Below are 21,867 nucleotides of genomic sequence, written 5' to 3'. Positions count from 1 at the left end.
TGGCCAGGTGCCTCAACACTGCACGTCCTCACTGAGAGGCTACCCGGCGCCTTCGGGAGAAGGGTAGGTTCAGGTGACCTGTGGCCTTGCCTCTGCCGCTTCAGAGCGTCAGCTCTGACCTGCCCAGAGAGATGGGCCAGGACAACTGCCCCCTGCCGCGTGTGCGTGTGTGTGTGTGTGTGTGTGTGTGTGTGTGTGTGTGTGTGTGTGTGTGTGTGTGTGTGTGTGTGTGTGTGTGTGTGTGTGTGTGTGTGTGTGTGTGTGTGTGTGTGTTGCAGGGGGTTGTATCACAAATAGAAGGTTCAGGAATATAGCTTCCTCATTGTCAGGGCTGTGCAAGGCAAGATGAGAGGCCGCCCATGTGGAAGCGTATAGGGTGGAAGGCAGGAGGTCAAGGTTGGTGCACTCTTGATATCAAGGGCTTTGGCAGGAGGGAAGGCTGGTGCAGTTCAGAGGGCGGAAACAGGTCAAGCTGTTACAACATCTCCCTCTGACCAGTGTATGGAGACCAGGCTCTGTCTGAAGGCTCAGCACACAGCCCTATTTAACCCTCCAACCAGGCCTATGTGGTGGGTAGAGTTAATATTCGCATCTTACAGACAGGGAAACTAAGCCTAGATTACGTAAGCCACCCAAGGGTCCACAGTGGTAAGTGGCAGGGCTGGGGCAGAACCTGACTCCACTGGACTCCATGAGATGAATGGAAGTTCTCCTTGGAAACACTGACTGAGCATCTTCTGTGTGTACTTCCTCATAACCACCCTCGGAGGCAGGTTCCCATTTTACAGAGGAGCAAACTGAGGCTCTGACAGGTTAAGCAGCTTTGCCCAGGATCACCCAGCGGAGCCAAGGCAAGACCCCACGTCCACTCCCAGGCCTGCACTTGTTTACCACACCGCCTGGAATGCCTATTACTGTCCAGAGGGCAGGCCCTGTCCTGAGGAGGAGCCAGAGGAAAGGGCAGAAAGCTTCATCTGGAAAGAGTCGAGCTGCACAGGTCGGGTCCCATCCCAAACCTCAACAGCTCCGTCTGTTAAACTGGGTGGGTAGCCCAGGACCCTGGAGGCCTCCCCATCCCGACATCCTGTGAGGTTGGTAAGTTCCTTACCTTTCGTCACAGGCCTTTCAAAAGCTGCCGCCATCTCCCTGAGCACCCACTAGGGGACCCCATCCCTCTGGCCCCAGGGCCCTCCTGTCCCCCCTCCTGTCTCCCAGGTGGAGAAGGCACATTAATAGTAAAGGGACACATCTGTACAAACCATTTTTTTTTAAATGGGGTCATCTTGTTACAAAAAACACAACAGTTCTGAACAGTTAACAGTGTAAAAAGGTATAAAAATACAGGGACTCTGAACTCTGAGGAATTTCCTGACAAATACTCTGAACTAAGGCAAAGAGGTCTCTGGGAAGCCAGAGAAGGTCCCCTGCCCCAGGCCTGGACATCCCTTCTCTTTCCCGTGAACCTGTGCTCCAGGGTCGGCCAGAGACAAGGGGGTCTCTCCAACCCCTGGCTTTGGCTCAGCCACTCAGGGAGGACCTCAAACTGGTCCTGGGGGACCTCATACGGGCTCATCCTGGGGGAGAGGGGCTGGACTGACGGGGGAGCCCACAGAGGATGGTTGGCTCTGACGAGGCTGGGAGGGCGCGGCCGGGTCTGGCCTGGTGCCGGAGTCCCCCCTCCCCTGGCACTGCCACCCCTGCTCCTCCTCACCCCCAGCTGAACTCTGGGGGTGGACTGTGCTGAGAGTCCCCCCTCCCCTGTGCCGCCCCCGCCACGGGGCTGCTCTCCAGGATGCCAGCCAGCAAGGAGCTCACTTCTCTGGGGGGCCGGAGGAGGGGGAGAAAGAAGCTGAGCCCCTTCGAAGCTCCTGCTGCAACTGTCCCTTCAGTGTGGACACCTGGAGAAGAAAGAGGAGGTAGGGCCAGCCCAGGACCCCAGCCTGGTTTCAGAGAAAGCGGGGCGGCGGGGGTGGGGTGTGACTGATGGAAGGACACCAGAAGGGACCCGGTGCTGCCTGTTTCAGAAAAACCAGGTGTCATTAAGAGCCAGGGTATTTCCTCCCCTTCTCATTTTGCTCCATGGAGCAGTGGGGTGTCTCCGGACTGCTCGGCCTCTCTTTGGGGGCCACCCATCTCCACTCTCACCACTAGGCCAGGCCTGGCGCTAGCTGGACTCCAGGGGTGGACCTGTGACCCAGGCCTGGCCTACCAAAGCAGCCTTGCCCTGCAGACATGATCAGGGCAGAGATGGTCACGAGGGGGCCTGCGATCTCAGCTGGCCAATGAGGATCATCTTTGGGACTTTTGCTGTTGCTCTCGGGGAAGAGGACCCCTCTCTCCTCTGGGATCATGGGTTGTTAGGATAACCCGAGGCTGGAGCTGCTGAGGCCACCTGTGCCACCCAGGGAGGCGGCCTGCCCGCGCTTGGAGCCGTGGCAAGGGGACTGAGTTCCAGTGACATCACTTGAGCCCCTGTGTCCAGCCATGGCTGATACCAGCATAGATCCACCCGGACCATTTCAGTTATGGGTGCCATTGACCGCTTATACCCAAGAGGTTACTACCAGCCCTCTCCCTGCCGCCACTTCTTCCTCTCCCTCGCCCCCTCCTCCTCCTCCTCCTCCTACCACTTCCCCCAGCTCCACACTTCCATCCCGGCGCAGCCTCCCGAAGGGGGAGTCCTGCTGATGCTGCCACCCCCTGGGGAAGGGCCAGAGCCCACCAGGCCTGAGTACCTGCTCCTCCAGGCCACGCACCCGCTGCCGGTGGGCCCGCTCCCGCGCCTCCAGGGTGCGCTCCGTCTGCACCTGGGCGCTGCGCAGGCGCGCCACTTCCTGCTGCAGCTCCAGCTGCTGCTCATCCGCCTCCAGCTGCGCTGGGCTGTGGTTCTGCTCCAGCGCTGCCACCTGGGCCTGCAGGAGGGACCACGGGTCAGGCCTCTGTCCGTGTGTGTGTGTGTGTGCGCGCGCACATGTGTGTGAAAGGGTGTCAGGCACCTCCCTGGGGTGGGAGCCTGAGGGCCCCTTGGGGCAAAGCAGGGGATGTAGGAGAGACCCTTGTTTTTCTCCCACCCCCCAGCCCTCCTGGCCTGCAAATCCTGGGTCAGGGTACTTAGTGACCCGCCCTCAGGCACACAAACACACACACAGACATATTCAAACACAGAGACAAGCCCATATGTGTATACAGATATAGATAGATAAGATAGATAAAAGCAAGCATGTAAAAACCTGTGTTCACACGGATGCATACATATGTGCAAAAGCCCAATACTCTTACATACATCTACATACAAGAAGAGACCTGTACACAAAGATACAGATATAATATATCCCTAATACTTAGATATGCCACATCCACGCACAAGATTCGTGCTACATGCGCAAGAATACTCTCACATACACTCATAGCTCTTCGTGTCCACAACCAATGTGAGCACACAGGCGCGTGTGCTGACAGGTCTCTTTCCTCTCCACTCTGGGGAGGACCCCTCCCTCTGGGACCTGGCTCTGGGCCGCCCCTCCAAGGCTCTGGGCTCGTGGACTGTGGGGGTGGAGTTGGGTCCAGGGCTGGGGAGAGAAAGCGTGTCCAGGGCTGGGTGGGCAGGGGCTAGACCTCCAGCAGCTGGATCTGCCTCTGGGCCTCAGCCAGCTCCAGCTCAGCCGCCGTGAGTGTGCGGTCCAGGCGGCCCTTCTCTGCGCTCAGCCGCACCGTGTCCTCGTGACTGCGAAGCTTCTCCCGTTCCACCTAGGTGGGGAGAGCGGGAGGGGATCAGGGTGCCTGGGGAAGGAGGGAGGTCCCAGGAAGTGGGAGCAGCTCAGAAAGGGGTGTTGGGTTACAGGTAGCAGGGCCGGGGGGACTTGCGGCCCCCACACCCTGGGGACACGCAGCTGGGACCAACCAGGGCTGGGACCCAGAGGAAGTGAAGGGAGGGCCCTAGGGATACAGCCCACCTTGTCCAGCATCCTCTTGAGGGCCACCCGGTCCTTCTCCAGCCGCAGGGCTGAGCGCTCCACCTCCCGCTTCTCGGCCTCCAGCTGAGCCACGGCACGCTGCAGGCTCCCCAGGCGCTCCTGCAGCAGCCGCCGCTCATCCTGCAGCTTCTGGACCGTCTGCAGGGCCGCAGCCTCACCTTCTTGCCGTTGCCGCAGCGCCTGCAGCAGAAGCCAGCGAGTCCCTAATCCCTCTGGGCCTCAGGGTGTGCATCGGAAGCTTGGAGATGATGATGCCAGCCTGCCAGGCCCACTTGCTAGGCAAGGCTATTATGAGGCCCACATCAGGGAATGGTCACCTGAGGCCAGACAGTTCTCTCTGGGCCTCAGTTTCTCCATCTGTATAATGGGGATATGGACTGAGTGAACCATGCTTCCTCACAGCAGGCTGGGCCTAGGTTTGGGATAAGGTGGAGATAGGTGAGAAGGTCCCGACACCGAGGGCCTCACGGTCCTGGGGACACAAGGGCCCGCCCGGCCCTCACCTCCTGCAGCTGTTTCAGCTGGCCCTCGGCCTCCGCCCGCTGCAGCTCCAGGTCCGCTAGGTCGCCCCGCATGGTCTGCACCTGCTCGCCCAGGGAGCTGCTCTGCTTCCTTGCCTCGGATAACGCCTGCCGCGTGGCCTCCAGCCGTTCCTGCAGGACAAGGGCTGATGGTGCCAGGCCGTCCTGGGAGCCCTGAGGCAAAGGGCTCCTCTCTACTCGGTACCTCTGGGCCAGGTTCACAGCCCCTTAAACAGGTAGTCCTCTCACCTGGAGAGTAAGCCAGACAGTAGGCCTGGCCCACAGCCTAGCCACTGACCTGCACAAGGTGGGAAAGCCCTCAGACCCCAGCTCTTCCCTTAGCCTGCCCCTGGGTCCTGCAGCCTGTCCTAGTAGGCTTGATCCCACCTCCCCCCAGAGCCTCCCCTCACTGGCTGATGCTCTTACTGGGCCCACCCCTCCCCCAAAGGCAGCTCTTATTGACCGTCCCAGGGGTCAGCTCTCCACCAGGGCCCCCAAGCCTGCCTTTGTAGGCTAACTCTCACTGGGCCCGCCCGAAGCCAGACCCTGGAACTCCCATACTTGGAGCACTTGGCGGTCATGTTCACAGGCAGTCAGGGCCTTCTGCATGTGCAGGTTCTTGTCCTGGGTGCTGGTGAGGCTGGTGCTGCTTTGGGTCAGAGCCTCCATCAGGCCCTGCACCTTGTCCCGCAGGACCCCCTCGCTCTCTTCCACCTTGGCCAGGGCCCCACTCAGCCGCTCGACCGTCAGCTGCAGAGTCCCTGCCTTCACCTCACTGTCTGCCACCTGGTGGGAAGACAGACAGGATGGTCCAGGTGTGCCTAACCCAAGCCCCTGCCACCTCTCTCTAGGCCTTTCTCACTGATACTCACTGTTCCCGTGCATTCCCACTGGCTCAGGTGACTACAACCTGGGCCCGGTCGCACTGCCAGTTAACTACCCTCACACAGAGTGCCATCAACCTGGCTGTCCCAGACCCCATGGTCTTCCGCCTGTTCTCATTCCCCTTTCCTCCCTGTTATGGAGAAGAAAGGGTAACCACCACAACCCTGACATTTTCTGTGTCCTTGACTTAGGCGGGTGACAGTGTAGGGCTAGCAGAGCTACTGAACCTTCCAGTTAGAGCTGAGCTTCCCAGCGGCCAAGGCAAAAAAAGAAAATGAGTGAAATCTATGTCTCTAACTGGTCCCACATGCCTCCTTTGAGTGCAGACTCCGTCAACAAACAGTCCCGAATTCTCATTTTGGCCCTGCCTCTTATTAGCTATGTGATCTTGGGCAATGACGTCACCTCCGTGAGCTTCCATCCACCCATCCGTGAAATAGGGTGATGATAATACCTGCCTCGCAGGGTAGTTGGGAGGATCAAACAGAGTCCCCATAACGCACTTGGCACAGGGCAGGCAGAAGAGGGGCCTGAGGTCGGGGGAGGGGACCCACCTGCCTCTGCAGGGAGTCTACCCGCTCCTGGAGGGCCTGGGCCTGGGCCTCCCGGTCGCTCAGGCCCAGGCGGCTGCGCTGCAGCTCCCCCTCGAGCGAGCGCCGCTGCAGCTCCAGCTTGACGCTGCGGCTCTCGGAGGCATCCAGCACCTCCTTCAGACGCCGCTTGTCGCCCTCCAGCTTCACCTCGTTGGCCTTCATCTTGCTGATCTTCTCCTGTGGGTGGGGCAGGGCTCAGGCCCCAGCTGTGCAGCCCACCCCACGCCTCCCACATCCCTCAGGACCCTTAGGAGAAAGTGGGGAGCAGCCTGGAAGTGGTCACAGACACCACTTGCTGGGTGACCCAGGGCCAGCCCCTGACCCTCTTGGGGCCTCAGTCTCCCCACATGTTCACAGGGTGACTTGAGGATCCCAGAGCACTTTCCAGTTTTGCCTAAGTCTCACAGGCTGTGTGATCCAGGCTCATCCCTCCGTCCCTGCTCTCTGGCCCTATTTCACCTCTGTGTGGTCAGGGGACCGGATTGGTCCAGGGACGCCACAACCTGGGTGTTTACAGAGCCCCAGGGCGGTGAGGGTGGAAGGTGTAAAAATGCAGATTCCAGGGCTTCCCTGCTCTGCTGCATCGCTCTCCAGAGGCGGGCCCAGAGCTGCACGTGGGACCTGAGCTGAGTCGGGCAGGAGCCCTGGGCCCTGCCAGATTTTAGGGGATGATACTCCTCCCTTCCCTATGCAGGGTCAGCTGGTGAAGACCTGGGGAGTGGGGATAGGGCAGGAAGACAGACAGGGGTCCTTCTCTTCCTGTCACCATCCTAGAGACAGGGAGGGGCAAGGAGGTGTTATTACAACAGCGCCCAGGCCTGCCCCGCTTCCACCCTGCTCAGAGCCCCAACCCTGCCATGTCTGGGCCCAGCAGCCCCACTCTGGCTCCTGCCCAGCTTTGTTCCTGGCCTCCTCCCGCGGCCCCTGCGGCTGGGCCCAAGGCCAGAGCCGGAGCCGCAGACACAACAATCCAGCTCAAGCTCGGCCTGGAGCCAGAGGCCTGGGGTGGGCTGTGGGGACAGGCATGGAGGGCCAGAGGAGGAAAGCGGAGGGGGGGGAATCTGTGGCTGCAAGAAGGGTTCAAGGCTTCGGCGGCCTAGACCGTCACCACCAGGGCCTGTGCTTCCTGACCCAGACACACACACACACACACACACGTATATACAGATGTCTCCCAAACACACATAAAACCCCCAGAACACCACTGGCGTGGCTATACAGAGATGAAGGAAACAGGTCCCCTGAGCACTGTCTATGTGTTAAGAGTGCACGTGCATCGTCTCTGGGAGAGAGTTACTGTTCTCCCCCTTTTATAGATGAGGAAAGCGAGAATCACGCAGCAGGGCAAGAACCTGAACCCAGGTCCTGTGAGCTTCAAAAGCCCAGGCTCTTTCTTCTGCAGCCTAATGACCTCATATGGAACAAGATGATGAAATCTGAATGTGCTTTTGGAGAAAGTCGCAGGCTGGTCACGTCAGTGGGTGCTGACAGACCCAGGCAGACAGAACAGAGATGCGCACAGGAGGACTTACAGACGTCCATTCGGGCGCACACAGATCCCCGCACCCCGCCGCCCTCTCCCACGGGCCCTCAGCTCCTGCCTACCTGGCTGGCCCGGAGCTCGCTCTCGGTGGCCTGCAGGCCCCTCTCCAGGGCAGCCACCTGGTCCAGCACAGCCCGGCGCTCCCGCTCGCTGTGCCGCGCGCTCTCCTCCTGCAGCGCCAGCTCGGCCTGGGCCCCGCTCAGCCGCCCGTCCACGCTGCGCCGGGCTGCGGCCCCCGCCCAGCCCCGTCAGGCCCGTCAGGCACACAGCCTGAGACCTGAATCAGGCTCGCCCTCCACCCACTGCAGGGCTTGCCTCTCTGAGCCCTTGGGGGGTCCGTGGGTCTGGACACGGGGTGAGGCTGACCAGGGAGGGGCCCCCAGAGGAGACAGCCCGCTCAGGCCACGGTGGCCAGGGCAGGGATGCAGGAGTGGCTCAGGCCAAGCCCACAGCCTCCCACCTCAGCTGCTAAGAGCACGAGAGAGCAAAGCAAGGACCCCGAGGGCTAGACTCACCCTCCTCACTCTCAGCCACCGCCTTCTGCAGCTGCCTTGCCCGTGAGGTCGCACCATCCCTCTCGGCCTCCACCTCAGCCAGCTGGCGACTCAGGGTACTTGTCTGGGCCCGAAGCTCATCCTGCAACCCCAATGTCGGGGGGAAGGGAAGACCTGCTCTGACGACCTGCAGCCCCTCACAGGGCCCTGGGCCAGGGGCTCCCCCTGCAGCCACTCACGCCCCACCTCACCCGTTCTCTCTGGGCGCTCCGCAGCTCCTGCAGGAACTCCCGGAGGGCCCCCCGCACTGCTTCCGGGTCCAGGTCTGGAGATGCCGGGGAGGTGGCAGGTCCTGGGGATGGTGGCTGGGACCCAGGGCTGCGTTCCAAGGGCTTGGGGCTGCTGAGCCCTTCCCCACTTCCTAGAGAAGGAGACATGCTCGGGGATGCAGGAGCCACTGGCCTCTCCTGCCTGGTTGGTGCCTGCAGGCTCCCAGTGCATCTCGCCCATCCCTGCTGAGCCCGGCAGCCCAGTGAGCTCCCCACAGCACAAACTGGGTCCCCTCAGCCTCTTGCTTAACCCTTGACCAGCCCTCCCAACCCTCAGAACCAAGCCCAGCTTCCTTGCCATCGCCTGTCGCTCACCCCCGCCAGCATCACCCTCTCCCTTGACAAGCTGGCCACTTCACATCACCCACAGCTCCCATGTTGTAGAACATTCCCTCTTACAAAGGCACCAGGGCCTTTGTACCTGCTGTTGCCTTCTCTCTCAGTGGCTTCTCTTTGCCTGGCCCATTCCTTTAGGCCTACGTGTAAAGAACACCCCTCAGGGGCTTCCCTGGTGGTGCAGTGGTTAAGAACCCGCCTGCCAATGCAGGGGACACGGGTTCGGGCCCTGGTCTGGGAAGATCCCACATGCCGTGGAGCAACTAAGCCCATGCGCCACAACTACTGCGCCTGCGCTCTAGAGCCCGCGAGCCACAACTACTGAAGCCCGTGTGCCACAACTACTGAAGCCCACGAGCCTAGAGCCCACGCTCCACAACGAGAAGCCACCGCAATGAGAAGCCCGTGCACCGCAACAAAGAGTAGCCCCCGCTCGCCGCAACTAGAGAAAACCCACGTGCAGCAGCGAAGACCCGATGAAGCCAAAAATTAAATAAATGAATAAATAAATAAATTTATTAAAAAAAAAAAAAAAAGAACACTTCTCAGAGGCCTCCCTGACCCCAGGCTGGGTTGGGGTGAGCTCATCCCACCCTCAAGGGGGTCCAATGTCTGCCTCTCCCACCCAGACCACAAGTGCATGAGGGCTGCATCCCCTGGGCCCAGTCCAAGGGTGGACACTCCATCCCCTCAACACCTCCCTGTAACGAGCGCTTACTATGTGCCAGGCACTGGGCCAATGCTTTCCCTACATCATCTCCTTTCATCCTCACAGTAATTCTCTGAGAGGTAAGGACCAACTTCCCCCCTTCACAGGCTGGGCAGGCTCAGAGCAGTTAAGTGATTTGCTTGGTCTCAAAGCTTGGAAGATCCAGAGCCGGGATTTGAACCCAGACGCCCCTATTTCCCAGCAGAAAAACTTGAACTGTGCTTGGGAGATCACGGGCAATGACGAGGTGGGAGGGGACAGGGCGGACAGAGATGGGACAGCACCTGGAGGTCAATAATGAGAACTGCAGGACGGGGGTCGGCCTTAGCAGTGACACCCAACCTGCCCCACGGCTCCATCAGCACCCAAAGGACCCAGAGCAGGATGTCTACCCACTGCCTCCCTCCCCTCAGAGTGAAGCTGGTACCCTCATGGCGGCCTGCAAGGACCGCTTGAGCAGGTCTGGTGTCCCACGGCCTCACGTGCCACACCTCTCCACCTTGTTCGCTACACTCCGGAAGCGCTGCGGCCCTTGCTGTTCACAGGACAGGGGTACTACCACTCAGGACTTCTCCACTTGCCTTCAGTCTCTTCTCCCACCCTTCCCTTCCCCACCTCCTCCTCAGCAGGGCTCTCCCTGCCTCCCACAGGGACACCTTAGCCCCCGTCCTGGCCTTAGCTTCAAAAACAATTTTACTGGGGCTTCCCTGGTGGCGCAGTGGTTGAGAATCCGCCTGCCAATGCAGGGGACACGGGTTCGAGCCCTGGTCTGGGAAGATCCCACATGCTGCGGAGCAACGAAGCCTGTGCGCCACAACTACTGAGCCTGCGTTCTAGAGTCCGTGCGCCACAACTACTGAGCCCACGCGCCACAACAACTGGAGCCTGTGCTCCGCAGCAAGAGAAGCCACCGCAATGAGAAGCCGGCGCACTGCAACAAAGAGTAGCCCCCGCTCGCCACAACTAGAGAAAGCCCGCACGCTGCAACGAAGACCCAACGCAGCCAAAAATAAATAATTTATTAAAAAAAAAAAATTTTACTGTGATAAGATATATATAACAAAATATGCCTTTCTCACCACCTTTAAGTGGCATTAATTATACTCATGCTGTTGTGTGAACATCACCACTGTTTCTAAGTCTTTTCCATCACCCCTATTATCGGTTGAATTGCATCTCCTCAAAATCCATATGTTGAAGTCCTAACTGCCATACCCAGAATGTGACCTTATTTGGAAATAGGGTTGTTATGGATGTCATGAGTTAAGACGAGGTCATACTGGAGTAGGATGGACCCTAATCCAGTATGATCGGTGTCCTTATAAAAAGGGGGAATTGAGACACACACTCAAGGAGAACTCCGTGTGAAGACTGGGGTTATGCTGCCATAAGTCAAGGAACTACCAGAAGCTAGGAAACCTGGAACAAATTCTCCCCTAATGCCTTTAGGGGAAGCATGGCCCTGTCGACACCCTGACCTTGGGCTTCTGGCTCCAGAACCATGAGACATAAATTTCTGTTGTTTAAGCCACTCAGGTTTGTGGTACTTTGTTACAGCAGCCTTGGCAGACTAATACAACCCCAAACTCTATAACCAGTAAGCAATAACTCTTAATTCTCCCCTCCTCACACCCCCTGGTAACCTCTAAACTTTCTGTCTCCATGAATGTCTATTCTAAATATTTCATATAAGTAAAATCATACTATATTTGTCCTTTTGTGAGTAGCTTATTTCGCTTAGCATAATGTTGTCAAAGTTTACCCATGTTGTAACACGTATCAAAATGTCACTCCTTTTCAAGGTTGAATAATAATGGTATCACATTATCAATGCACCTGCCGACTCACACTTTGGTTGTTTCCACATTTTGGCTACTGTGAATAATGCTACAGTGAACACTGGTGGACAATATCTATTCAAGTGCCTATTCTTTTGGGTATATACCTAGGAGTGGAATTGTTGGGTCATACGGTAATTCTAAGTTTTAGTTTTTTGAGGAACTGCTAAACTATTTTCCAAAGTGGTTGCACCATTTTACATTCTCACCAGCAATATCCCTTGACTTATTTTTCCTTACCTATTTTCCAGCTCATACCACCACCCAATACATTCTATATTTAATTTATATATAGCACTTTTATTGTCTGCTACTCCCATACCTAGACCATAAGCTCCATAAAAGCAGAAATGCTTGTCAGTTTTGTTTACCACTCCATCCCCAGTGCTTCAACTGTATTTGGCACATAGTATGTGCTTAATAAATAGCGGAACTGAATGAATGAATGCAATCCTGGGGCTAAATCTGTGGATTTGAAGAGGCAACAACTCAATATCTCATAGTGAATTTCCCACCATTCTAAGATTCCACAGGTTCTATTCTAGGCCCTAGGAATCAAGGTGAGATTGGGGTCAGGCTGAGACAAGATGAATGCTCCCTAAAAGGCTGCTTGCACCCGCTGAAACACAGTGCTGATTTTCCCAGAGTCATCCCCTGGGCCTTGGGAGCAGGTGCGGGTGGGAGGATCTCTTCTGAAGAAGTTCCTGGAAGGGGGGTTGGGCTGAGTGTGTATGTTTCTGCGGTAGATATGGGGGTCATAGGTCTGGTATGGAGGGGTGTGGAGCCAGCGACAGGAGAATGAAGAGGATGAGGTGCTGATGGAGAGAGGGCAGGGGTCAATTAGAAAGGGTGGAGACTCAAAGACTCAGAGAAGTTACAGGCATTAAGAAGCAGCACCGGGCTTCCCTGGTGGCGCAGTGGCTGTGAGACACGGGTTCGAGCCCTGGTTTGGGAAGATCCCACATGCTGCGGAGCAACTGGGCCCGTGAGCCACAATTACTGAGCCTGCGCGCCTGGAGCCTGTGCTCCGCAAAGGGAGAGCCCGCGATAGTGAGAGGCCCGCGCACCGCAATGAAGAGTGGCCCCCACTAGCCACAATTAGAGAAAGCCCTTGCACAGACACGAAGACCCAACACAGCCATAAATAAATAAATAAATAAATAAATAAATAAATAAATAAATAAAAACTTTAAAAAAAAAAAAAAAGCAGCAGCACCCTCAGCCACTATGGAAAACAGTATGGAGGGTCCTCAAAAAACTAAAAATAGAGTTGCCATATGATCCAGCAATCCCACTCCTGGGCATATATCCAGACAAAAATATAATTCAAAAAGATACATGCACCCCTATGTTCATAGCAGCACATATTCACAATAGCCAAGACATGGAAACAACCTAAATGTCCATCGACAGATGAATGGATAAAGAAGATGTGGTACAGCGACTTCCCTGGTGGCACAGTAGATGAGACTCCATGCTACCCATGCAGGGGGCCCGGGTTCAATCCCTTGTGACGGAACTAGATCCCACATGCATCCCACAACTAAGAGTTCATATGCCACAACTAAGGAGCCAGCGAGCCACAACTAAGGAGCCCTGGAGCCACAACTAAGGAGCCCACCTGCCGCAACTAAGGAGCTGGCAAGCCACAACTAAGGAGCCTGCCTGCCGCAACTAAGACCCAGTGCAACCAAATAAATAAATAAATATTAAAAAAAAAAAAAAAGATGGTGTGGTACACACATACAATGGAATACTACTCAGTCATAAAAAAGAACAAAATAACGCCATTTGCAGCAACATGGATGGACCTAGAGATTATCATACTAAGTGAAGTAAGTCAGAAAGAGAAAGACAAATACCATATGATAATCACTTAAATGTGGAATCTAAAATATGACACAAATGAACTTTTATGAAACAGAAACAGACTCACAGACACAGAGAACAGACTTGTGGTTGACAAGGGGAAAGGGGGTGGGAGAGGAATTGAGTGGGAGTTTGGGATTAGCAGATGCAAACTATTATGTATAGAATGGATAAACAACAAGGTCCTACTGTAGCACAGGGAACTATATTCAATATTCTGTGATAAACCATAATGGAACAGGATATTTTAAAAATGTATATACATGTATAAATGAATCACTTTGCAATACAGCAGAAATTACCACATTGTAAATCAACTATAATTCAATGGAAAAAAAAAAAGCGGCACCCTCTACTCCCTTTAAAAAGAAGCAAGCTACGGTATGTGCAGATCAGCCTGGGTGAGTGGCAGGACTGAGACTGGGCTCAAGAGGGGCGTGGCCCAGCGAAGGGCCAGAAAGTGATGTAAGGGGGGTGGGGGGCGCAGGTAGGTGGGTCTCAGCAAGGAACTAGCTGAAGGGGCGGGGTTCGAGACTGGTCATCAAAAGAGGGGCGGGGCGGTCCAGGCCAAGGGCGGCCTCGTAGGCGGGACAGAACTGGACATGGGGGCGGAGGCTCTGCGAGGCCCGCCCACTGACCCTCCCCTTCTCCACGGAGCTCTCTCACCTCCAACAGGCGCGCTCCGGTTAGGAGAGACGGGCGCGGGCCGCGGGGCAGGGCTGGACACACCACCGAGGCCCAGGCCCCGGCGCAGGGCTGAGCGCAGGCCCCCCAGCTGGGCCTCCGCTGCGCGCCGTTGCGTCTCCACGCGGGCCAGCTCGGCCTCCAGGCCTTGAGCCCGGCCCTCGGCCGCGCTCAGTCGCAGCCCCAGCTCCGCAGCCTCGGCCCGGGCGGCCTCCAGCTTCAGTTCCAGGCTGCGGGCATGGTCCAACTGCTGTTTCTGGGCGCTGCGCGCCTCCTCCAGGGAGCCCAGCAGGCCTCGCTCGCGGGTCCGGAACTCGCCCTCTTGCTCCTGCAGCTTCCGCTGGGCTCCCTGGAGCTGGGGCGAGGGGGCAAGGCCGAGAGGTGGGGGTCAGCAAGGCCGCCCCTCAACCCAACACCCACCCTCCCAGGCTCAGCCTGGAGCCCACGGGCCCAAAAGTGGCGTGCAGAACTCCTGTTTCGTTAATGGTCTCCACCCAGGCAGGAGATGCAGGAACATCACGAGAGTATGGAAAGGAACTATTAGAATTTGTTTACCTCTTCCTTCTGTGTATATGCCTTGCAGTGTACACAGTTTATTAGTAATATGCTAACAGCTAATGTTTACATAGATAGGAATTATTAGTGCCAGGCACTAAGTACCTTCCCCTCAAAAAAATCAACTCTAATTACCACTATAAATCATCTCCATTTTACAGATAAGGAAACTGAGCACAGGGCAGTTATGTAACTTGCTGGAGGCCACACAGCTAGTAAACTGAGAGCTAGGATTCAAAGCCAGGCACCCTGGCTCCAGAGCCTTTTCTCTTAACCACTAGGCCACACTGCCTCTCAGTACACATAATTTATCAATAAATCACACAATGAGGGGAGGTACTAAAAAATTATTTACCAGTGAAGTGCATGGTCACACACACTCACACATACCCCTCTGGTTCAGAGAATGAGTCAACCTCTCACGGTCATCAGTTTCACTGGAAACCATCTATGGAACACCTCCTGGATGACAAGACCTACACAAGGACCTGGTATACATCCCCTGCTGTACTAGCCCCTATCCCATGAATGCTCTAAAGCACAGAGAGGTTGAGTGATTTAGTCAAGGTCACACAGTAGATTCACTGCCAGAAAACACAGAGTGAAAAGAGTGTAGGCTTTGGAGTCTGACAGACCTGGGTGGCTGTGTGACCTTGAGTAGATCCCTTGAGCTCTCTGAGCCCCAGTGTCTGGTTCTCTCTGTAACCCGGGGCTAATTATGCCTACATCATGAGGCTGCTGGGAGAATCAAACAAGATTCTGTCTACAAAGCTCCCCCCACCCCCACTACACAGTTCTTGCAGTTGTTATTATTGTTATTATTATACCTGGGGAAGAATCTCAAGGAGTGGGGAACAGGGACCAGTCCTAGGCAGTGATCTCGCAGAATGACTCCAGCATTGGAGTCCCCACCTGCTTCTCACTGGAGAAGGCCCAGGGCAGCCTGACTGCCTCGGAGGATCCTCCTCCTCCAGGCAGTCTGCCCACCATCTAGTTACCTCCTGCCGCACAGCCTCCAGGTTGGCTTCGCCCTTCAGCAGCTTCTGTCGGAGGCCCAGGGCCTCCCATCTGCCCTCCTTTTCTGCTCTCTCGCCCAGTGCCACGCGGCCCTGCAGCTCCACCAGCTCCCGACCCAGCCTGGCGTTCTCACTGTCCAGCATCTTCATCTGTGAGAAAGAGTGGACACAGGCAGGACCTAGGACCCATTCTCAGCACCCACAGCCCCTTCTAGCCCAGGGTATTGGAGAGTGCCCGCAGGCTCCAATGGCAGCCTTTTCAGCTCTGCCCCTATAACCCTGCCCAGTCCAAACCGGGCACAGAAGGTATTTGGGACCCACTCTCTAGGGACACATACATTGAACACCACCCCAATCCACTGGGAGCCTGCCCCTGATAACTCCACCCTGGTTGAGCCACGCCAGGCACCTGGGCACCAATGACCTCAATGTACCACCTAATCATAACTACCTATCATGGAGAGTAGGGGTAAGGAGTGCTGAACTCCTAGGAGTTCTGCAGGGCAGGGACTCTGGGTCACTTTTCACCTCTACGATGATGCCTAACTTTTATGGAGTGTTTACCATGTGTCCAGCTCTGCTCTAAGCACTTCGCTCATATTAACTCATTAATACGGGGTAGGTACTAACATTATCCCTCTTTAACAGACATGAAGACGAAAGCTTAGAGAGGTGAAGAGACTTGCCCAAAGTCACACAGCTCATAAGCAGCAGACTGGGATTTGATCTCAGACAAGCAGAATCAAAGGTATGTTTCTAGGCCCCTATTTCCCCAGAGGAGCAGGTGGGGGGGGGGGTGAGGCCTACTTACCCCACAGTGCTACAGCGAAGGGAATATGAAAACGTGCTATAGCACGCAAAACACCCAGCAAGAGCCTGGCACACAGTTCCTTTCAGGGATTCTTGATGTTTCCCAGGACTTCAGCCCAACGGGAGGGGGCCCAGGTAGAGGGGTACATTGGTGGGAGGTGGAGGGGATTTGTTATTCAGGCTGCAATATCTCTGGGGAGGCAGGGCCTGGGTGCCAAAGGGGGCTGTTTCCTGTTCTGCCGGTCTTCTAGAGCGGGAAAGCCTGAGCCCTCAGTGTCCAGGGCAGTGCCCAGTATACAGCAAGCACTTGTTAAATGCTTGCTGTTATTGATGGGCTTGGAAATCATCTAGTTCAGGGCTCTGCAAACTGCAGGCCAAAATCCCGCAGGCCAAATTCCACCGGTCATCTGCTTCTGTAAGGGCTTGAGCTAAGGATGGTTTGTACATTTTTAAATAGTTGAAAATGGCTCATTTTTACATGGTTGAAAGAAAAGTAAAAGAAGAATATTTTTGACACATGAAAAGTATATAAAATTCAGGGGACTTCCCTGGTAGCACAGTGGTTAAGAATCCGCCTGCCAATGCAGGGGACACAGGTTCGAGCCCTGGTCCAAGAAGACCCCACATGCCATGGAGCAACTAAGCCCGTGCGCCACAACTACTGAGCCTGCGCTCTAGAGCCCGCGAGCCACAGCTACTGAGCCCACGTGCCACAACTGCTGAAGCCCACGCGCCTAGAGCCCGTGCTCCGCAACAAGAGAAGCCACCGCAATGAGAAGCCCACGCACCGCAACGAAGAGTAGCCCCCGCTCGCCGCAACTAGAGAAAGCCCGCACGCAGCAGCGAAGACCCAATGCAGCCTAAATAATTTTTTTAAAATCATTTAAAAAAGTATATAAAATTCAAATTTCAATGTCCATAAGCAAAGTTTTAATGGAACACACTCCACTCATGTAGGTACCGTCCAGACCTGCTTCCTCCCTATGATGGCAGAGTTGAGTGGCTGCAACAGAGACCATAAGGCCCATAAAGCTGGAAATATTTACTACTGGGCACTTTACAAAAAAAGGTTGCCAGCTCCTGACCCAGTTCACGGGATCTGCACCTCTTGTTGTTCACAGATTCCTTTGAGAATTGGATAAGAGCCCCAGACCCAGTCTTCGGAGAAATGTGAGCGAGTGTGAACACAAATGTATCCACACACGCACACACAGACACACGGTTTCAGGGTTTGAGGATTCCTCAAAGCCCATCCATTAATACCAAGGTTAGGTAACAAGCCTTGTTATAGTTCAAGGCCCTGGTTTTACCTATGAGAGACCTCGGCTCCCCGAAAGGGGGTGCTGTGGCCCAGCGGGGTACCTGCCGCCGGAGCTCCTGCAGCTCCCTCCGAGCCTCCAGCCGTGAGCGCTCCACCTCCTGCAGTCCGGCCCGCAGCTCGCCAGCCTCCTTGCCCACAGCCACCCGAGCCTCCTCCAGGAGCACCAGCTTCTGCTCCTTGTCGTCGTTGGCAAGCTTCAGGCTGGAGGGGGCAGAGGGCAGAGGGCAGAGGTAGCCCCAGGTCCTGGAAGAGTAGGTGAGTGGCCCTACACAAAGGTCCCTTCCCCTGATTCCCGGAGTGGGTCTGGCAGGCTCTTGGCCTAGAGGTGCCCCAAGTGCTGCCTGCAAAGTGGCCCTCTCCTGAGCTGAGCCCTCCAGGGCTGGGGCCCTCAGCTGAGAGAGGTGGACCAGCGACACACGCTAGTCTCCAGGGTGATGCCAGTGGGTGAGGTCAGAGTCTGGACCCAACGCTGCCTGCAACCACCATTCCCCTTCCTTCAGGTAGGACAGTCACCTAAAACAAACCAAGTCCGGGCTTGGTTCGAGGGCAGAGACTCCCCATCTGTGCGACTTCCCCAGAACCTTGGGGGGGTGAAGTTAGTTCCTGGGATGAGATTCAGTGCGAATGAAGGATGAGGCTCGGTGAAGGGCTGGGGGCTGGGCCCCCCATGTCACCCCACCTGATCCGCTCGCTCTCCGCCTTCTTCACGGCCACCCGCAGCTCCTCGTTGGACCGCCTCAGGGCCTCGAGCTCCTTGGCCCCCTCGCTCAGGCTGCGCCGCAGCTCGCCCGCCTCCTGGCGCTGGGCCTCACAGCCGTCCTGGCTCTCACGCACCTTGCGCTGGGCCTCCAGCAGCTCCCGCCGCAGCCCGTCGCGGGCATCCTCCAGCAGGCGCAGCTGGGTCCGAAGCTCTTCTGCCTGTGAGGACAGCGGGGGTCCACATACGGGGGTCGGGCCCCACTCAAGCTGGGTGGAAAGGAGCCCATCCCCGTCTCCCTGGCCACAGGGCACCTGCCCCATCCCTCTGCAGCGGCTCGGACTGCAGGTGTGAGTTATGATTTGGGGCAAAGCATATTGGAGTCAGCGGTGCTCTGGCCTGAAATAAACATCAATCAAGATCATCCTGGGGGACTTCCCTGGTGGCACAGTGGTTAAGAATCCGCCTGCCAATTCAGGGGACACGGGTTCAAGCCCTGGGCCGGGAAGATCCCACACGCCGCGGAGCAACTGAGCCGGTGCGCCACAACTACTGAGCCTGCGCTCTTAGAGCCCACAAGCCACAACTACTGAGCCTGCATGCTGCAACTACTGAAGCCCGCCTGCCTAGAGCCCGTGCTCCTCGACAAGAGAAGCCACCGCAGTGAGAAGCCCGCGCACCGCAACAAAGAGCAGCCCCCGCTCCCCGCAACTAGAGAAAGCCTGTGCACAGCAATGAAGACCCAATACAGCCAAAAAATAAATAAATAAAATAAAATAAAATAAATAAAAAGATCATCCTGTGGATCAACCTCAAGAGGGCAGGGACGCCCAGCCCAGCCTCTCTGTGAGAGCCCAAGTCCCACACGTACCCAGCAGGTACTTAATAAACGCCTGCCGCCTGCTTCCTTTCATGCATTCCTTTGTCCTCGAATGCACGCTTCTGGGTCCCCAGCGGCGTCTAGGCTGCACTGCCTAGGAGGAAGCGGGTGGGTGGACGGGCAGGCGGCTCACCTCACGCAGGCAGGAATCCCGCTGCCGGCCCAGGTCTCGGGCCTGTTCCTGCAGCCTCTTCACCTCCTGCGCATGGGCCGCGGCAGCCTCCTCAAGCTGGGCCCGCAGGTCCCGCAGCTCGGACGTCAGGGCATTCACGGTGCTCTAGGACACACGGGCTCCTGAGACTTGGCACTGCCGTGTCCTCCTCCCCCGCACTCCCAACCCCCACCGCCACTGATCCCAGCTGCACCAACTGAACTGTCCATTTGTGGCTCTAGACTCGGCCCCTCACGCTGGCCTGCCGGGCCCTCTACTGATCCCTTGACGCCTGGCAAGTGCTATGCACGGAGCCGGTCTCTGCCTCAGACTAGGGGATTCACAGGGCAGAGCTGTGCCACCTCCCTCCAATGGGGACTCCCAAGGAAGGGTGAAGCTCCGCCGACAGCCTGGACGCTGCCCCCAGGGCAGAGCCACGTCTCCCCCTCGGGCAGGGCTGTGTCCCCCCATCCCCCGACCCCGGCTCAGATGGAGGCCCGCCCGCCCCGCCTGGCCTACCCGGTCCTGCTCCTGCCGGCTCTGAGCGTCGCGCTTCTGTCGCTCCATCTCCAGGGAGATGGCGGCCAGGCTGTGCCGCGTCCCCATCAACTTCTCCGACAGCGCCGTCTTCTCGGACTCCTTCAGGGACAGGGCCTGGGCAGAGGCAGGGAGCAAAGGGCTCGGGGTGTTGGGTGGTCTTGGGGGGCATGCTTGGGCCTTTCCCCCCACGCTGGCCTCGGAAATGTGCCCACTGAGGGCTCGGGGACCTGACTGGGCCACCACAGGTGGAGCCAGGGAAGAGGTGCAGGCTCACCCCCTCAGCAGCCCCAGGAAAGGGTACAACAGCAGTAACAATAACCTGGACACAGACACAACTTAGACATCTCACATCCTGAAGCAGGGCCTTTCATTATTCCCATTTTACAGATGAGGCTATTGAGGCTCAAAGAGGTAAAGTGACTTGCCCAGGGTGACGCAGCAGGTGAGGAGAGGAGATGGACGCAGTCTGCCCTGTCTCCATTACATTATGGGAAAGTCAGGAGTTAGTTCTTTCTGAGGAGGGTCAGCTGCTGCATGTGGGCTTCGCGGGGACTGCTCAGAGGCGGTCATGGGGACGCCATGCCCAGCCTGGGGTGGGAGGAGGGATGGGAGAATGTGGGTCAGCTTTTCTGGAACAACGCTCACGGTGTCATGACTGTGGCTGCCACTCAGTAAGCTCCCACCACGTGCTGGGCCCGCTCGCTGGGCAGGGGTCTCAGCGACGCTTCACAAACACCCCTTGAACTCCCCCATCCTGAAGGCGAGGAAACCGAGGCCCAGAAAAGGACTCCTAGCTCCTAGCTGCTGGGTGGCTGAGCGGGGACCAGCCCCAGAACAGGGGCCCCTCAGGCAGCAGTGGAGGCCGCACCAGGGCTCACGAACCTGCTGCTTCTCGCTCTCGGCCAGGAGGAGGCCCTCGTCACGCTCCTGCTGCAGGGTGGCGATCTCCTCGCTCAGCTCTTCCTTCTCGGCCTCCAGCCGGGCCAGCAGCTCCTCCCGCTCCCGCTGCAGCTGACTCTGCAGCTGGGCCCGCTCTGCCTCCAGCTCCCGCCATGCCGCCTCCTGGGGGCCAGGCCCAGGTGCATGTGACCCACGAGGCTGGGCCCAGACAGCCCCTCACCAACCTCGGGGCAGCAAGGACCGTGGGGCAGGTGATCAGGGAACTACAAGGTGGGGTGGGTGATAATGAGGGCCGTGATGGGGACATGCCAGGAGCAGCAACGGCCTGGCCTTTGGGTGGGCGGGGGGAGGAGGGTAAGGGGTCAGAGAATGTTTCCTGGAGGAAACAAGCAGCCGTCAGTCAGGCAGAGAGAAAAGAAAAAGAACCCCAGGCCAGAGTACAGCCCCGGAGACGACTCGGAGGAAAGAGGAAACATGACGAACAGGGAAACTGTGATATTTAAGGTCACTGGAGCTTGGACTACGAGGGGGACATGGTGAAGGACGGGGCCAGAGCCACAGGCAGCAGCCAGGCCAGACCAGACCAGCGGGCTTTAGGGAGGGGTGACCTGATTTTCAGGACAGTTGGGACGGCAGAGCCTCAAGCCAGAGTGACAAGGAGCAATCTGAATTTTAGAATAGCGGGTTGTTCAGAGCTTGCGGAAGAGGGACCAGGATTGGGGGTTGTGGTAGAGGGGAGTTGGGTCAGCTGTGAGCAATAAGAGGGCATGGGTCTGGGGGTGGCGGAATAGCTGGAGAGAAGAGTACAGATATGGTGACATTAAGAGGCTGAGTCTGCTGGTGCAGGGAGACTGAGGGAAGGCACAGGAGTTTGGCTCCCTGGGTACTGGGTGGGTACAACCCACAGGCAGAGCCCACTTGGGGTCTGAGGGAGGTGCCTGGCCCCAGCACTAGTCCCTAACAGCTGTGTGAAAATACTCTCTGCTTCAAATGCTCTGTCGCCACCTGCTGGAGAAGTGTGATTCTATCCACAAATCCAAGAAGACTACGTACAAGGTGAATGGCGCCCCCTGGTGTCAGGAGCCACAGCCTGAACCTCTGTCAGAGGCAGCCCAGTCCAAGATGAGTGACTCAGGTCCCCTGAGAGGCCCACTCTGGAGAGTATCTCAGTACAATAATAATAATGACAACCAGCAATTATGGAGCATTTACAAAGTGCCAG

The 21,867-nt window shown here is 56.9% G+C and overlaps 1 protein-coding gene across 7 annotated transcripts in view; it reads right to left on the bottom strand.

Moving 5' to 3' along the window:
• Positions 1 to 1,280: 1,280 nt before the first annotated feature.
• The window catches only part of CROCC (ciliary rootlet coiled-coil, rootletin), a 48,186-nt gene continuing 27,599 nt past the window's right edge, over positions 1,281 to 21,867 (bottom strand). For 6 of the 7 annotated variants that reach the window (XM_068538997.1, XM_068538999.1, XM_068538998.1 and 3 more), the window contains 17 exons: positions 20,628 to 20,807; positions 19,725 to 19,859; positions 19,188 to 19,331; positions 18,157 to 18,395; positions 17,519 to 17,678; positions 15,329 to 15,496; positions 13,758 to 14,130; positions 8,262 to 8,431; positions 8,032 to 8,152; positions 7,579 to 7,742; positions 5,935 to 6,150; positions 5,057 to 5,281; positions 4,478 to 4,627; positions 3,954 to 4,154; positions 3,616 to 3,747; positions 2,736 to 2,912; positions 1,281 to 1,898 (listed from right to left, as the gene is read on the bottom strand). In XM_068538997.1, the coding sequence (XP_068395098.1) occupies positions 1,812 to 1,898; positions 2,736 to 2,912; positions 3,616 to 3,747; positions 3,954 to 4,154; positions 4,478 to 4,627; positions 5,057 to 5,281; positions 5,935 to 6,150; positions 7,579 to 7,742; positions 8,032 to 8,152; positions 8,262 to 8,431; positions 13,758 to 14,130; positions 15,329 to 15,496; positions 17,519 to 17,678; positions 18,157 to 18,395; positions 19,188 to 19,331; positions 19,725 to 19,859; positions 20,628 to 20,807 (3,042 nt within the window). In that variant the 3' untranslated portion in view covers positions 1,281 to 1,811. The remainder of the gene's footprint in view (positions 1,899 to 2,735; positions 2,913 to 3,615; positions 3,748 to 3,953; positions 4,155 to 4,477; positions 4,628 to 5,056; positions 5,282 to 5,934; positions 6,151 to 7,578; positions 7,743 to 8,031; positions 8,153 to 8,261; positions 8,432 to 13,757; positions 14,131 to 15,328; positions 15,497 to 17,518; positions 17,679 to 18,156; positions 18,396 to 19,187; positions 19,332 to 19,724; positions 19,860 to 20,627; positions 20,808 to 21,867) is intronic. The other variant, XM_068538994.1, reaches the window with a different exon arrangement.

The sequence above is a fragment of the Eschrichtius robustus genome, chromosome 3 (assembly GCF_028021215.1).
Source record: "Eschrichtius robustus isolate mEscRob2 chromosome 3, mEscRob2.pri, whole genome shotgun sequence".
NCBI classification, from domain to species: domain Eukaryota; kingdom Metazoa; phylum Chordata; class Mammalia; order Artiodactyla; family Eschrichtiidae; genus Eschrichtius; species Eschrichtius robustus.
Note: the sequence above shows the minus strand (reverse complement) of the source record. Positions and strands in the feature narration are given on the sequence as shown.